The 17488-nt window shown below is 44.0% G+C and overlaps 2 protein-coding genes across 4 annotated transcripts in view; one reads left to right on the top strand and one right to left on the bottom strand.

Moving 5' to 3' along the window:
• The window catches only part of COL9A3 (collagen type IX alpha 3 chain), a 70678-nt gene extending 64876 nt beyond the window's left edge, over positions 1-5802 (top strand). For all 3 annotated transcript variants that reach the window (XM_081916878.1, XM_081916877.1, XM_081916876.1), the window contains 4 exons: positions 536-590; positions 2380-2562; positions 3108-3185; positions 3703-5802. In XM_081916878.1, coding sequence (XP_081773004.1) covers positions 536-590; positions 2380-2562; positions 3108-3185; positions 3703-3878 — 492 coding nt within the window. In that variant the 3' untranslated portion in view covers positions 3879-5802. The remainder of the gene's footprint in view (positions 1-535; positions 591-2379; positions 2563-3107; positions 3186-3702) is intronic.
• TCFL5 (transcription factor like 5) lies at positions 4986-16509 on the bottom strand. Its single transcript, XM_081917001.1, has 6 exons — positions 15251-16509; positions 12577-12769; positions 11043-11199; positions 8855-9092; positions 7747-7888; positions 4986-6067 (listed from the first exon to the last, which is right to left on the bottom strand). The coding sequence occupies exons 1-6, from the start codon at positions 15979-15981 to the stop codon at positions 5945-5947; spliced, it is 1584 nt and encodes a 527-aa protein (XP_081773127.1). The 5' UTR covers positions 15982-16509; the 3' UTR covers positions 4986-5944.
• Between the last annotated feature and the right edge of the window lie 979 nt (positions 16510-17488).

The following is a 17488-nucleotide window of genomic DNA, read 5'->3' as shown; positions in this document are numbered from 1 at the left end:
GGCACTTGCAGACGACATGATTATTGAGGATTCGCCCTGATCTGTTTGCAAAGTGGAGGAGATTGAAAAATGATGGCTATTTATTGAGCGTTCTTTCCAATTTGTTCATGGGGAGGTTAGATGTTGCATTGAAGCAAGCGCCATACCACACTTTCAGTGCCATTTCCATTCTTGGAAATATTCTGATTTTTTGGAGCAGAGTTTTTGTTGCACAAAAGCTCCCCATCATCTATAATGGCACCTCCTGAATGGCCGGGGTGTGATTGATTCCCATCTGAATACGGCAGCAGTCTGGAAGCACCCGTGGATTATTGCACTGTATGAGTCTGAATCAGTGAATGAAATTGATGTACACATATGTAAAATAGTTCTTAATGGAAGAAAAAAACACACCCTCTAGCTTAGGAGATACGTGTGTGTGTGTGTTGCAGTAGGCCATAGATGTACCATTCCTATGTGTGAGAGAAGGAAGCGTAGTTGTTTTAAGAACTGTTGATTTTAAAGTACGCTTCATAATATCTTTGTGTCATTCCAGGGCAAGGAAGCCAGTGAGCAACACATAAGAGAACTCTGTGGTGGAATGATCCGTGGTGAGTATTAACTCGGGGTCTGGGCAACCAGATAATGTGATTTCTCTGAATGGAATTGCCGGTGGTGAGAAGATAAAAAATGAGTCCGTCTAACCCAGAGTTGTTGACTTCCGACTAGCTTTCGGGGATCCCAGCTGGGAGTTTTTCTCTGATCCTGTCACCTAACACCCTTCAAGTCAAATATTTGGGATTGAATCTCGGATCTCCTCCTCCTCCTTTGTTGACCACTCGTAGCCGAGTAAGATTGCCTTCCATAAACACGGTTTTAACAGTGAGTCCGTAAGGGATTGTGGAGGCCAATTCTGGATCCACATGTCCTTCCACAGTGGGGACAGAGGTTTCTGGGTAGGAGTTGATCATGGTGAGGGTTTGCCAAGTGTGGTGTAGTGGTTAAGAGCGGTAGTCATGTAATCTGGGGAACCGGGTTCGCGTCTCCGCTCCTCCACATGCAGCTGCTGGGTGACCTTGGGCCAGTCACACTTCTGTGAAGTCTCTCAGCCCCACTCACCTCACAGAGTGTTTGTTGTGGGGGAGGAAGGGAAAGGAGAATGTTAGCCGCTTTGAGACTCCTGAAGGGGAGTGAAAGGCGGGATATCAAATCCAAACTCTTCTTCTTCTTCTTAGCACGTTTCTCCCTTTCAATCCTGAGTTTGTGACACCTTTGGAAAATGCTGTTCTCCAATTGGACCACTCGCAGGCCAGTGTTTTCGTGTAGTCAGTGTTTATGCTACATTTTTTTAGATTTGCCTTGAGAGAGTCTTTAAACCTCTTTTGTTGACCACCAGCATTGCACTTTCCATTTTTAAGTTCGGAATAGAGTAGTTGCTTTGGAAGATGATAATCAGGCATTGGCACAACATGACCAGTCCAATGAAGTTGATGCTGAAGAATCATTGCTTTGAGTCTTGACACTGGTGATCTTTGCTTCTTCCAGGACACTGCCATCAGTTCACCTGTCTTCCCAAGGGATGTGTCACATTCACACCATACATTAAAAGCTATTTGAAACCACTTTAAGCAGCAATGTCTCCCCACCTCAAAACTTCTGGGAATAGTATTGTGTTACAGGTGCTGCAAGTTGTTAGGCAACCCCTATTTGCCTCACAGAGCTGCCATTCCCGGAGTGGTTTAACAATCAATCCCTCTTCCCAGGGAACAGTGAAAAATGCATGGACTTGTCCTAAAAGTGTACATATATTCATACATACTGGTCCCCCCAAACTGCTTCCTCCACTTCTCATCAGCCCCAGGCAGCATACAGTTCATTTTTTTTGTTTTGTTTTCTGAAATATATTTTTTTAAACATTTTTTTCCAATTCGGAATGGATATCCTCCCAGAACACCTCGATTTCTTTACATTGCCACCACATGTGATATAGATTACCTGGTTTTTCTTTACACCTCCAAGAATTGCTTGGTACACTTTTCTACATTTTGGAGAGCTTCCAAGGGGTTATATACCACCGATGTTGCATTTTAAGGAAGTTCTCTCTTAAAGAGTGAGTAACAAGCTGTAAATTTCCAATCTGTTTTCGACAGATGTTCCCACTGTCTCATGGTTATCTTGTACCCAAAGTCTTGCGCCCATTTAACCATGGCTGCAGTGACCTCCTCCTCCTTCCCAGTCAAGGAGGAGTTGGTATGCTTTGGAGAGTGTTTTAGATTTAGAATTTACTATATCGGCTTTGAATCTGGAAGTCTCTCTGGCGAAACCTTTTTGTTTGTCTATTTTGAATGTCTTGTATAATTGATGATATTGAAACCAGTCCGTTATTGTTTTCAATTCCAGAGCAAATTGCACAGTTAGCTGCTAACTTGAGGAAGCCCCTCGCTCCTGGAATGACAGGGCGGCCCGGGCCTGCTGGTCCCCCAGGCCCTCCCGGGGCAACGGGAATTATTGGGCACCCTGGAGCTCGTGGCCCACCCGGATATCGAGGACCACCAGGAGACCTAGGAGATCCTGGTCCTAGAGGTGAGTCAGATTGACACCGGAATCAGACCAGCGAAAGACCGCAATCTCGGTCCTGTGCCTGCCTGTTTGGAAATAAACACCTCTGAGTTGAGTGGGGCTTGCTTCCCAGGTTTGCAGCTTGTATTAAGTTGGGTGCTTCCCAAATGATGTGGGAATCTACCAATTTATGAAGACAACCATATGTGCTCTCAGTGGGTAAACTGAAGGACGGTCAAGGGTGGAAATGCAATGTTCAGGCTTGCATATGTTTGCAAGAGTAGAGCTCTGGGAGTAAGGCAATACTACAAATGCCTCATTTCTTGTTTATAGACTGCTTTTCTGCCCAGTGCCTCCAATGCAGCATTCAACATAGCTTATTTTAATAAAAGCGCTTAAAGATTTTTGTGGATTAAGCAGCGTATAAAACTTGCCCGATAAATAATATAGCAGACAAGTGCATCAGTAGTGAGAAACTTCTAGCCCAGTGTTTCCCAAACTTGGATCTCCATATGTTGTTGGACCACTGCTCAACTGAAGTCGTTTATGCTTTTGTTACGACACTGTAGGTGACCATGGCGAGAGGGGAGACAAAGGTGCCATGGGGAAAGGTGTTGACGGACCAGATGGGGATCAAGGACCTCAAGGTAAGTTGACCGGGTGCTGATATAACTGTGTACTCCCCACTTCCCTGAGCCGTGAGAAGTTAGCAAGGGAAGCACATCTTAGGTTTGATTTCCCTTGGAGGAGAAAATACTGATTTGCCTCTGAATGTATCTTTTTAAAACACTAAAAACAGCAGCCAGGGGCCAAGGACTCTGCTCAACATTGTTGTATATAGGGATGGTTCTTGTTTAAAACTGTTTCCCACCTTCTGCTATTTGCAATGGGAGGCGGAGACTGCCCATTGGTACCAATGAGAGCTTCCCTCCTGATACAAATAGCAGCTTTGGGGGGGGTGGTGGTTCACATGGACTGCAATGTAGGAAGGTTTCTATTTATTTTATAATAAATCTATCTTCTGTCATGGAACTCAGGGTGGCGTACATGTGGTTCTCGGGAAGTTACCCACCTAAGCAAGGACTATTTTTTGCAACCAGTAATTTTATCCAGGAGAAAGTGCAGAATATCATGCTGAACCTTTATCTCTTTCCCCCTGAAAAGGTCCGCCGGGTGTCCCAGGGACTAGCAAAGATGGCCGGGATGGCTCTCCTGGTGAACCTGGGTTGCCAGGGGATCCTGGAAGACCAGGTGCAATTGGAGTCCAAGGAACTCCAGGAGTCTGTGATACATCTGCCTGCATGGGAGCTGTTGCTGGAGGAAAATCCAAAAAGTCATAAAACTGCATTTAATGGAAGTCAGAAAAAGGGTACGGAGTATTTAAGCAAATTGTTCATACGTGAAGAGGAAACCACCCTTTGAAAAATTTGGAGGGGCAGTTCTCCTGTAACAATGAATGAAATGGAGACTTTTAGTTCAATGAAACAGGAAATCATCAGATGGAAATTTGTACTATATCCCCTACAATTGTTCCCCAATTTTCACTACATTGTTGTTTGCTCCTTGCCCCACTGAAGAGAGACTTCCCCGCTTATTCTGATGTAAGAGGTTTCCCCCAGCACCACCACAAATCTACTGGACTGTGTTTTATGCAATTTTTAGGATGGCTCGAACCTGCACCAGTTTACGTTAATGCTAAACTCTGTTCCAACCTTATTATGTGTGAGCGCTGAGGCCAGGGCTGCAGAGGGCTAACCCTGGTCAGATAAACGAGAGGCACAATTATCTAGCCAGGGCTATGCACACACAGCCTCATCACTTGAGACCAGGAACAACTCCATCCAGCTAAGTAGGCATGCTTCGTTGGACAGTGTCAAGTAAATATAGAAGTAGTGGGCTAAATAAACGTTATTCAGATAGAACTATTGACAACCCTGATTGTTCATACGATGGACACAATCCAAAGAGCCCCTCTATATGCGCACACCACAGTTTTCCTAAGGCTGATCTCTATACTGTGTCAGACATCTCTTCTGAAGATCCTCCCAGTTTTCAAGGGTGGTTTGTTCCAGCAGCACAGAGAACAGTCTCTGCAAAAAAGGAACCACAAATGTGTTGCGGTACACAGAGCTTGCCAAATGGCCTTATCTCTTAGATATGTGCCACAAGTAAATTTTTTCCAATAAATTCCATATGAGGTAGAATGTATATCTCTCTTACATTGGGTTAATTTCAAACATTTCCATATTATATTTAGTAATGACATTTTACATTATAGATGAACACTGCCCAAAATTAGTATATGCATTATTGTAATTTTTTTAAAGGAAAAAAAATCACTTTTTTTGTAACATTGTGTTTGCCTGTTTTATAATAGGCTTGTTTTGTTAATACTTTTATTTTTCCCCTTGCTGATTGGAAATAAAGGTGCTACATAAATGTGAATATCCGTGATTTAAACAGTATTTATTTTGGGATGAGTTCTGTATAAGAAATACTTACTGGCATCATCTGTTTGATAGATAAATGAAGCCACTTTCAATTCAATAAATATACTATTTCTCAAATGCTTCAGCTTTCCTAACACATACTGCTAATACTAGTCTTTTTTAAAAAAGAAAACATTATGTGCACTTAAAAATCATGTACTGTTTACAAAATACCACTTTTGCACTGAAATCATGCAATTATCTGGATTTTTTTTTCCGTATGGAAGCCCAATTGAAATAAATCAGATTTGCACCAGAGCACAAAGCTGTATTTCTCCAGTTCATTTCAGTGGGTATTTGTGCAGCAGATAATTCCTTTACTGTATCCTGCACTAAAAATCGTTGGAGAATGCAAAATATATTTTAAATAGTAGTGTATTTATAACACACTGTCAAAAAGCTTTTTCTATATACTTTAGTTTCACAGGTATGAACATTTTGAAATGGAAGGTAAATCTCAGTTACTATATACAAGTTACTATATTTTATATAATTTATAAACTAGTTACATTTCTTCTTCTTCCAAACTGGTTGTTACGACAGTCTAATAATTATCTATATCAGTACAAGTGCGTACAAGGTTGAAAAGAACAAGCTGCTGTTTGACACATCTGAATTATATTATACTTGGCAAACAAACAAACAAAAATATAGAAAATGGGTTACTAGCTTGTACTGCTGTTTTCTACTTCCCTCTGGTGCAACACTTTTCTTAGGGCAGCATTAATAAATAAATGTTGTTGGTGTCTTGCTTTTCTTCTTTGTTTGGAATAAAGTGTGTCATTTCTTTAACACTTACGTATTTTTCAAAGTACATTAAGTCACATGAGAAGTTCAGCAGGTGAATTTCAATTAGAAGTTCATACAAATCCTTGCATGTTCACCCTTTACACCAGTTTTTGACTATAGAGAGCCAACTATTTTATCTCCATAGGTGTGCCATTCTGAGTAATCTCCTGTGTTGAGCACGTTGCTAGTGAATCGGATCTTGTTAACTTTAGTCTTCTGCCTGTTTTACCACAGAACACTGTCTCAAATTCCTAAAAACCAAACACAGAGAATAATTACGATATGGACTTTTGAAAGAGCAAACCTTGGGAAAAGTGTGGGCACACAGCTATCCCTAAAGGAGAGAAGTTACTAAACAACTTTTAGCTTATCCTAGCAAACTTTTGAAGGTATTTAAAAAACAAAACACGCAGAGTTGCAGCACAGGAGCTGCCATTTATTTTATTTCAGAGTGGAGCAGCTCCAGAAATAAAAAGCTGCCCTTCCATTATTGTCAGCACAATAGCTGGTGTCCAGATGGAGCTATTTAACCTGGGGGGAGACAACTGAAGTGAAAATACTAGGTGGGTATTGCTTGCAATATACCGTATTTTTCGCACCATAGGGCGCACCGGACCATAGGGCGCACCCATTTTTTGGGGGGGAAATAAAGGGAAAAAAATTATTTTCCCCCCCCAGGCGCGGGGCTGGGGCGGGGGAAGCTCGAGCTTCCCCCGACCCCAGCCCGCAAACAGGCAGCTCTCTGCAAGCCGTGGGAGCACTCCCGCTGCTTGTGGAGAGGTCCGCGAAGCCTGGGCGCGCTGAGCTCAGCGCGCCCAGGCTTCGGCATGCTGGCAACTCTCCGCAAGGAGCCGGAGCGCTCTGGCTCCTTGCGGAGAGGTCCGCGAAGCCTGGGCGCGCTGAGCTCAGCGCGCGCAGGCTTCGGCATGCTGGCAACTCCCCGCAAGGAGCCGGAGTGCTCCGGCTCCTTGCGGAGAGGTCCGCAAAGCCTGGGCGCGCTGAGCTCAGCGCGCGCAGGCTTCGGCATGCTGGCAACTCCCCGCAAGGAGCCGGAGCGCTCCGGCTCCTTGCGGAGAGGTCCGCGAAGCCTGGGCGCGCTGAGCTCAGCGCGCGCAGGCTTCGGCATGCTGGCAACTCCCCGCAAGGAGCCGGAGCGCTCCGGCTCCTTGCGGAGAGGTCCGCGAAGCCTGGGCGCGCTGAGCTCAGCGCGCGCAGGCTTCGGCATGCTGGCAACTCCCCGCAAGGAGCCGGAGCGCTCCGGCTCCTTGCGGAGAGGTCCGCGAAGCCTGGGCGCGCTGAGCTCAGCGCGCGCAGGCTTCGGCATGCTGGCAACTCCCCACAAGGAGCCGGAGCGCTCCGGCTCCTTGCGGAGAGGTCCGCGAAGCCTGGGCGCGCTGAGCTCAGCGCGCGCAGGCTTCGGCATGCTGGCAACTCTCCGCAAGGAGCCGGAGTGCTCCTGCTCCTTGCGAAGAGGTCCGCGAAGCCTGGAGAGCGTGAGGGGTCGGTGCGCACCGACCCCTCTCACTCTCCAGGCTTCAGCGAAAGCCTGCATTCGCACCATAGGACGCACACACATTTCCCCTTCATTTTTGGAGGGGAAAAAGTGCGTCCTATGGTGCGAAAAATACGGTAGTAGTTCCAAAATGTTGAGAGCATGCCCTAATAATATTTAATAATAGGTAGATAAGGTTTAGATTTCTATACAACAATCTTGTGATGTATGACAGTATTATTTTTATCCTCATTTTTCAAATGAACGGGTAGTTAAAGGCTGAGGCTGAGATTGTATCCTGCTTAAGATAGGCCACTGAAGATGTGTGTTCCTGTATCCACTGAAGTAAATGGTCAAGCTACCTATCATAATTCCACGAGGCATTTGGTTATTGCTTTAATGCATTTTGTTCTGCGCATTTTTGTGAAACTTACTGACCTTTTTCAGAGAATCCCCATGTCGTTCCTGAATATATTTTAGAAATGCTGTTGTCCATTGTAAAGTTGTTGCCTTGTCGGTATCCGAAGTGCAAAATGGAACCAGAAGATTAAGTTCATCGCAACAAATCCTGATTCTGCGCCTAGAATTGCATACAACATGGAGAGTTCTAGTAGTGCTTGAAATGGTAACATAAAACATTTATTAATTAGGTGAAGCAACTTAAAAACTTATTTGATGAAGATAGTGGCAAAGCATCAGTCACACATGTTATATAAGTTTCCCAGGCTTACAAAATGCTCATTATTCCTCCCTGCAATGCTGAATCAAAGACCACAAGTGTACTGACATGAGGATTCTTAAAATCAATCCTACGTTTTCTGGTTATAGGACGCGAGCCTGTAAGGTTTGTATTAAAATTTTTGCAAATATTTATAAAGTTGACTGTGATTGAAGCCACATAAGAACATAAATAAAATAAAAACAAAAAAAATTCCTTCCAGTAGCACCTTAAAGACCAACTAAGTTAGTTCTTGGTATGAGCTTTCGTGTGCATGCACACTTCTTCAGATAGTGTGCATGCACACGAAAGCTCATACCAAGAACTAACTTAGTTGGTCTTTAAGGTGCTACTGGAAGGATTTTTTTTTGTTTTGACTATGGCAGACCAACACGGCTACCTATCTATAAATAAAATAAAGCCTCCTAGATCAGGCCCATCTGGTCCAGCATCTGTTCTCTCTGTGGCCAACCAGATGCCTGAGAGAAACCCATAAGTAGGAACTGAGTGCAACAGCAACACCTTTCCTGCAGCTTCTAGCAACTGGTATTCAGAGGCATACTGCCTCAGACAGTAGAAATAACAGCTAATATCTTAATTTAGTTACTTTCCTCCTCCCTTTCCATACTCCACCCACTCCTTTTGTACAGTATCTGGAGTATGAGCCACTATTTAATATATGTTCTATTGTACACTGGCAGAAAGGCAGTATATCAATGTCATGTAAATCAACACCAAATTAACATTAAAACAAATTCATATAGACCTGATAACTTAAGAACCAAACACAAAAGGGTGTTCTTTTCAGAGGCCACCACTAGCAATTACCTTCTGTCTCTTTCCATCCGGTTATGTCTCTCCCGACGCTGAGAGGTACCACCTTGAGTTCCACTTTGTGTGCTCTGGGTTGGTTGTGTTGCTTGCCAAGTGCTATGAGCTGGGCCAGCATTTTGGGTATCACACACATTCTGAATATCACCAAGCGGTTTGCGCTGCACACTGGTGTCCAAGGGATGTATTCGACTACGACTTCTTTTGTTTATTGTTTGCTTACATATAGCATCTCCTTTGCAAAACAAGAGGAAAAAAGAAATGTGTTGCCATTTTTCTTTTCTTTACCTCTCTCGCCCTGACCTGGCCACTGTGATCCACGCAACAGTCACCTCCAGACTTGATTATTGTAACTCACTCTATGTGGGGCTGCCCTTGAGACTGACCCAGAAACTCCAGTGGGTGCAGAGACTCCTTATGGGGTCCTTGCCACGGGATCACATTCACCCGGTGCTAAACCAGTTGCACTGGCTCCTGGTGGAGTACAGGATCAGGTTTAAGGTGGTGGTTTTAACCTTTAAAGCCCTATATAGCCTAGGACCCTCATACCTACGGGACCGCCTCTCCTGGTATGTCTCATGGAGGACCTTACGGTCTTTAAATAAAAACATATTGGTGATTCCGGGCCACAGGGAGGTTAGGCTGGCCTCAACCAGAGCCAGGACTTTTTCGGCTGTGGCCCCGATCTGGTGGAACGCTCTGTCACAAGAGACTAGGGCCCTGCGGGACTTGACATCTTTCCACAGGGCCTGCAAGACAGAGCTGTTCCACTTGGCCAAGGCACAGTCTGACCCCCTCCTTCGGTAATCCTCACAGAACTCTAGCCCAATGGTTGCCATTAATTTGGTTTTGAATTGATTTTAGAATGAACTGATTTCAGAACGCATTGCAATTAATTGATTGAGATTTTATGTAAACTGTGTTACTTTTATTGTTGTTAGCCGCTCTGAGACCGTCTTCAGCTGGGGAGGTCAGGATATAAATAAATTATTATTATTATCATAAGTAAATTGTATGGTTGAACTGAAATTTCACCTTGTATCAAGCTCAGCTTTGGTTTCCTGCTTCTAAGGCTGTCCACCACTAAAATAATTGTGGTGGATCAATAATTAGTTGCTTTTTACATGTAAATAACACTTAAATAATATTGCAGCTTAGCAAAGACATCAGTACAGCTATTGAAGAAAATATGAGAGACCTTGCAATTAAATAAATAAACAAACACTGCCAGTCATCGTCGGTCCCTATTTTACTACCACACTAGAACCAAAGTAACCTTAAAGATAAACAAGTGGGCATTTTATCTCTTAGCACTCCTGCTAATTAAAATTTACCCCACTGTTTAAATTAATCCCTATGATTAGTAAACTAAGACCTTAGTTAATGGCTATACTTGCTTAACATGGCAGTGGAAACGTTTCTATATAATGCAGCAGAGCAAGTGTCATGAGAAGGTACATACATAGGTTGGCCCCAGGCTCTCTGCTTCAGAGCCTCAAAGGTCTAGAATCTGGAGCCATCACAGCTGGATCTCAGAAAAGGCAGGAAAAGGCTGCCCAAGGATTTGTTTGCCAGTTTCTCTCTGGAGCTCTGTGTTACTTCCTCCAGTTCTGTTACTTCATCCAAGGGCACGCATAGCACTAAAAACCCCATTTCACTCAACCTCAGAACCACCCCATGCAAAATATAATTGTCACACGGGCTTCCTTCTAGCTTCCAAGACAGCTTAAAAGGGTAAGGTAAAGGGACCCCTGACCATTAGGTCCAGTCGTGACCGACTCTGGGGTTGCGGCGCTCATTTTGCTTTACTGGCCGAGGGAGCCGGCGTACAGCTTCCGAGTCATGTGGCCAGCATGACTAAGCCACTTCTGGTGAACCAGAGCAGTGCATGGAAACGCCATTTACCTTCCCACCAGAGCGGTACCTATTTATCTACTTGCACTTTGATGTGCTTTCAAACTGCTAGGTTGGCAGGAGCAGGGACCGAGCAATGGGAGCTCACCCCGTTGTGGGGATTCAAACCGCCAACCTTCTGATTGGCAAGGCATATTATCAAACAGAAGCATGATACTTTGATTACTCTTCTCTGAAAAAAAGCTAACTTAAGAAATCAGAATGAATTACTTGAACAACAAATCAGAATGAATTACTTGACAACAAACTTAGTCAAAATTCAGCAGTTTACCTCCTAATTTAATCCAAACATGTTCAGGCAGCGCCTTATTTCTAGGACCAACAGTCTGTTTTGTAGCCTCAATTTCCTGCTGGTAACAAATAGAAAAAGCTCGAGGTAACCCAAGATCTTGATGTTTGGCTGTTTCCAGAACAGAGGCTCCAGAGCTCTAAAAGAAAATGTATATATCAGTATTAAATGAAGCCAACTGTAAATCATGTTGGCCATCCTCCCCTTTTATTGAACAATACAGGCATTGTAGTCCTAAAGCTGCATTGGTGCTGCTCCTGCTATGCCTCTCCTTCCACCCTCCAATGACTCCACATACTCAGAAAAGTCTCATCTAGGACAGCCCAAGAACTGCCTATTCCAATCTTGAGGTTGGATTTGCTGCTAGTCATGGAATGGTTAATTGTAATGAAATGGTTAATTTTAATGAAATTCTAACCCACTTACCTGGGAGTAAGCACCACTGAATTAAATAGATCTTACTTTTGAGTAGGCATGGTAAGGATTGCCCTTTTAGTGATGAAGTCATTAATTTTAACTACAATTGGCCCTTTCATTTACTGGGGGCAGAATTCTACTACATTGTCCTCTCTGTGCAAGGTGACAGTCTTCCCTCTCCTCTCCAAAGCACACCCCATGCCATCTCTAAAACTGCTGTGGAAGGTTGGGGGAACACCTAAAACAGATTTAGGGGTTCATAGGGTGAGGGGGGAAATTTCATTGCACTAGAAGTAAATCTTGTGCTGATCAGACCCTGGACCACATTCCTTATAGTTATAATGTGGCTCTAGATATTGGATGATCCTCATATTTTTGTTCTATTAGCTCTAGGCTAGGCATTGCAATAATTTTTGAAATTTATAAAGCCCTGTTCAATGAATAAAGTGCTTTACAATTTGTGTCTCATTGCTAATACAACCTGGCATATAGACTTTAGCTCTGTCTCTCATCCTAATATAAATAACCATTTATGATTCTTAGGCTATTACCACTGCCAACTTCACAAAGTATTACAGTAAGGTATGGGTTTTAAAAAACCGGCAAAGAAATAGTTCATTTGAATAGCTTTCAGTCTAGAAAGGTTGATGTAAGATGCAAATTTCCAATTTTGGGAAGAGAGGGTTGTTCCAAATACTGACAAATCAAAGTGAAAAAGAGCAATGGGAGTTATAAAAAAATAAATTACAACTCAAGATAAGTGTCACGATTATAAGAACAACTTTACAGTAGAAGCTAAAGAATGAAGACAGAAAAGTTGAAATGAATTCAAGAAAAGATAAGAAGCCATTTTTTCTGCTCAAGAAAAACAAGTCTAAAGTCTACTTGGACTAATGGTTCTTCATATCATGGCCAATGCTAATTAATTTATTTCACCAAATAACATGAAGCAAGTGTCAGATAACTTTACAATTCAAAACTCAGATTGACAATTCTCTTGTTTACTGCATTCTCTTCAGAAGTTTTACTATGACTAATATAAAGCTTTGAAAGCAAACGGCTGCAATTTAAATAATAATAATAATTCAAAAATACCAACCTGTGTTTGTGAAGGGTTTGCATTTCCAGTTACAGGAGAAGCAACATTTGGGTTAAACAGTGGGCATGTAAACTGTAATGCAGTAGTCGTAGTAGCAGCAGTCTTATTTTTCACTAATGTGGTACATTTATTCGGTTGCTGGTGGAGAGGAACACCCATCACTTCTGAAGGATGGCGAATTAGAGTTACTAAACTATAAAAGGAGTGAATAAACAAAGGCACTTATTTGAAATGACGGGATTAGAATAGCCATTTTGCTGCATAATCTTCCACATCAGTTAGACAACCCAGTATAGGTTCAGAATTCTAATATAACCCATCTCAAACATATATTTTAATATATAAACTAATGATTCAGGCATGGGGAACCTACAGCCTTTCTGATGTACATGGACTACAAATCCCATCATCCCTGACCACTGGTCATGCTGGTTGGGGCTAATGGGAGTTGGAGATGAGCAAAGACAGAAAAAAGCCTGTATTCTAAACAGCAGGATTCTCTCTTGCTTTTTACAGCAGCAGCGGCAGCATTCTTCATTCTCTGCATTCCTCCGTTCAAGCTGCAACCTTGGAGGATGAAAAGGGGAGGATGGGAAAAGACTTTATGAGCCACCCACACTCTTCTTTGCACCTCTGATGTACAAAGCCCTTTGTAATCCTCTCCCCTTCTCCTCTGCACCCATGATGTTAGAGGTACAACAAGGAAAGAGGGTAGGATTGCAAAGGGCTTTCATAGCCTCCAAGCACAGCTGCATTCCATCTCCTATGTCAAAGGTGGAAAGCATCTGTGAAGGGCAGCTTCCAGGAACAACGCTGGGAGAAGCAGTTTCCACTGGATGGAAACCATGTGCCCGTCCTCGAGCAAAGAGCTCTCCTAAGATCTTCCCCTTTCCGCCTCATGCTGCTGGCACAGCCAGGTGGGATGATGAGTTGGCCTGGCAGGCAAAGGAAGGAGGCCAGAAGTAGCAGCAGGTCAGGCTGAAGATCTGCTGCTGCTTTATCCAGGCCAACTCTTCATTTTAATTGGTGGCAACAGCAGCAGACTAGCAGACCTTACCATGCTTCTAATCAGCCATAGCAGAAGCAGAAGATCCCCAAGTTGGAGTGGCACCAGCTAGCATGGGGCTTTGGATCATGGGAGCAAGGATCCCACAGCTGGCAAGTGGAGGAGCCAGCAGAGCAGGGAAGCTTCTGGGGAACTGCTATACCTGTTCTGATTGTCACTCTGAAGCTTGCCTAGGCCACCCATCCACCACCTTTTTCACACTATAGTTCACAGCACCACCTGTCTGTGGCCAGATGAACTGCAGTGATGAAACATTTGCATTTTTATTATATGTAAAGGACACATCATACACCTGGGCTGCCTACAGCTCCCTGTTGTTTAGCAAACCCAGCTTTGCTGGCACATGGTGTGGAGTGGCCCTTGGGTACATGGACAGGAAGTCTGGGTTGGTTGTTTCGTACTGACTTGCAATGCTGTGATATATGGTAGCAATCACTGGTGGGGTTGCAACTATAAGCTCAGCATTATGGGCTTACTTCATGGGCACTCAGAATTTTAGGGTTATTATAAAAAGAAAAGTGTAGAATAAATCCACCAGCCAAGGCTTGGCTTTAACCATGTTCATCAAATGATGCCAGTCACAAATAAATAAAAGAAGCAAGTTGCTGGAAAAGTTGCACACTGCAGTTTTTAGAGTGTGAGTATGCTGATGGATCCATCCACAGGTGGATAATGTAATGACACTGAAATCTTAAAATCTACAGTTTGATATAGAATTGATACAGAATCAAAGAATTGGAGGGGGCCTTGTAGACCACCTGGTCTAGTGGCAACTTATGAATTGCCAAAAGGATGAAATACACCACCACAATAGAGGAGAACAGATTTGCCCATAAGCTGCATGTTTTAATTTATATGCAAAAATGCAAATTTAGAAATAATTACCACAATTTCAATACAAATGCAATTTTTATATGAAAATCTCACAAAACTGTGATTAGGTGTCTTGTGTGCCTGCTTAGTCTGTTTCCAGCTGCTACTGATGCAGAACTTCAAGACCTTTGCTCTCCTTTATAATGGTTATTTATAATTAAACACATCTGAACCAGAAGGTCTTCATACAGAAGACTGCCCTCGGTATACACTCTGGTATAATCCTCTACTTGATACAGGAGATCCAGAGCTAGAGCTTCCTCAAAAGTAAAAGTAATTGGCATTTTGCCACAGCTTGCACTCTAGTGGTCTTCGTATAGCAGCAAAACTGAAAGTGCAGGAGACAAAAAAATCATGTAGATCCAAAGAACATGAGGAACACCCCAAAAGCTTACATATACGCCATAGTGTGGCTCAGTTTACATGCTGGTTTTTCTAACATCAGGTAAGACCTAGGACGCACACATGATATAGTTAAGGAATATTGGAGACAGGTCTAAAATCACTTACTACCAATTACTCTTGCCTATCCACCCCTTTATATATATGTATCAAACGGTGAATCCACACAATTTTAATTGATAGAAATCAGAACTTACAGATTGGAATTATTCCTTATTAATAAATGCAAAGCATCTTGGGTATGCACCCTAGTATTTTAATGTTCAGTTGACAGTGGCCACAGTTAATATACACGATTAAGCTGAGATTAAAGGAAATAAAAATGTAACACACTTGTTAATGGCTACTCCAGTTTCCTGGGTTTCTTGACATCTGGGAAGTTCAGCCTGGATACTGTTGAATCTGTCTTCCAATCGAACACGGACTGCAGATTTGGCTCTGGATTCAAGAATTGGTGCTGGATTTTCCACAGGCAAATTTTCTTTATTTAGCCCGCCCAAGTTTTCACTATGTTTGGCTTTAACTGAACTCTGCCCAGTCATCTCCACAGAGCTACTATTAGGAGTTTTTTCAGCTTGGTTTGGAGGGATGCTAGACTCACTGAGCAACATCATTCTTAGCTCCTGGAAGTCAATGTGCCCTAGACACTGATTAGGACCCATGAAATTGCTGTCAGAGGCTAAACCGGACTGGCAGATAATGGGATAAAGCGACTGGTTTCCAGAACTGTTTGATGAAAAGCCACTTAGGCTGTTACTAGATGATGACAGGTATTGTGATTGATTTGCAGGATTGTTAGTGGAGAAGGAACTTGAATTCAGCCTATTTTCTGCTTCATTTTCATTTGCTTGTGCCTCCATATGGGAATAGAGTATGTGCTGAAGTTGTGTGTATTCTATTTCTGTCATTTCCACCAGGCTGAGATCCGTGGTGGTGAAGCTCAGGTTTTGCTCACCAAAAGAGGAATCTGCTGGGCCTTCAGCAGCAGAAGCAGTAGAAGCTGGATCTGTAACCACAGCCCGAGGGTTGGAAGTTTCGGACACCTTGGAGGTTGAGTCTGACATGATACTGGCAAATACCAATGTCTCAAAGTCTTCAGAAAGCTGAATGTACAGGGAGTAAACACCACCAGCTTGGTGCAGCAAAACTTTGCAAATAATAGGTGCAATCAGGAGCTAGTGCTTTTAAAGATGCGCTGATTAGCCTGCACAAAACAGTTGTTGCATTGCCTTATGCTTCCATTACATCCTCTGGACCTTAACTTTCCCAATTCTTGACAGCACTATCACCAACTAAAAAACATCAATGGCATCCAAAGCGTATGAGTGGCTCAATGTTGTTTTAAAAATTGAAACATTACATTCTCCAAAAAGTGCCTGAAGTTAAAAGCTGCCAAATGAAATATCCAATCCTCCCTTGGGATGTGTGTGTGTGTGGATGGGTTTGGGGGAGGGAAAGGGGGTCCTAGTCTTTTTTTAAAAGAAGCACAGGGTACTTCAAAACCTGGAGCCAAAAAGGGAAAGCACAAAATAATTGCACACCACCACCCTTTAAAAATGCATAATATAATATTTTTAAAAACAGTTAGAGGGTGTCTTCAGGCCCACATTCTTGGGCATTCAAACTTCTCCAGGGGAAAGAGGGACTGAGCCCCTTCTGAATGAGACCCCCGCTCTTCTCCAGTGGCAGGTGAAGCATGCAATCAAAGCTCCTTTCTGGGGGGGGGGATGCGAATTGGGGAGGAAACCTGGCCAGCCACAGACAGGTAACCAATGGCGTCAGCCCCCCTACCTGCCCACCTCTGAGGGCAGGCCCAAACCAGGTAACCAAGCACCCCCTTGGCAACCGACGGGAGGGCGGCCCCGCCCACCACCCGCCTCTCAGCCCTCGCGCCGCCTCCAAACGGCCCCTGGGCTCCCCGAGGGGGGGCCGAAGCCCCGCCTCCCCAAACTACCCCTCCAACGGCCAAAACCGCGGAGGGGAGGGGCGTTGGGAAGCCCCGCCCGCGCCTCGTTGGAGGCCGAGGGAGCAACGGCCGCGCCAGCTCCCTCAGCTAGTGCCTTTTGGGCTAGGGGGGTTTCAACTGTCGCTCGCCATGTCTTCCACCTCACGGTCTCTGCTCTCCACCCTCCCAAACAACAAAACACAAAAATCCCTCCATGTTACTCCCTGCCATAGGAAGCGAATTACCCCTCACAAACTTGCATGTAATGGACGGGGTTTTTTTTTGGGGGGGGGCGTTAAACCCCTCAACAAAAGTCACCCCCGCCGCCGTCGTTATAAAGCTTCCTCCACACACGATATGGCGCCTCACGGGCCGGAGGTTCTTCTTCACCTGCGAAGAATGACTAGGGAGGCGGCATTCGCCTCATTCTCTCAGTGTTTCGTTTCCTTAAGCGGCTGCTCCCCGCAGTGGGAGGTACTTACTCCCTATGTGTGGAGGCTACCAGTCGCGGTCATTACTTTCGTTATTTGTGGGGCTTGGAGGCCAGACGCGAGTCCTGCTGCTCCTCTCGAGTAGGCCCGTTGGAAGCCAAGGGACGTGAGGCGTTCGGGAGCCGAAGCTTCTTG

This window comes from Podarcis melisellensis (genome assembly GCF_964234715.1).
Source record: "Podarcis melisellensis genome assembly, chromosome: 6".
In the NCBI taxonomy this organism is placed as follows: Eukaryota; Metazoa; Chordata; class Lepidosauria; order Squamata; family Lacertidae; genus Podarcis; species Podarcis melisellensis.
This window is presented reverse-complemented; position numbering and strand designations above follow the sequence as displayed.

What these genes read in the sequence shown, in the direction of transcription:
- TCFL5 (XM_081917001.1), bottom strand. Translation starts at nt 15,981, where the DNA reads ATGTCAGACTCAACCTCCAAGGTGTCCGAAACTTCCAACCCTCGGGCT. An exon ending in ACTGGAGTAGCCATTAACAA is followed by an intron (nt 12,770 to 15,250) that starts GTGTGTTACATT and finishes CTCCTTTTATAG; the next exon opens with TTTAGTAACTCTAATTCGCC. An exon ending in CAAACCCTTCACAAACACAG is followed by an intron (nt 11,200 to 12,576) that starts GTTGGTATTTTT and finishes ATTTTCTTTTAG; the next exon opens with AGCTCTGGAGCCTCTGTTCT.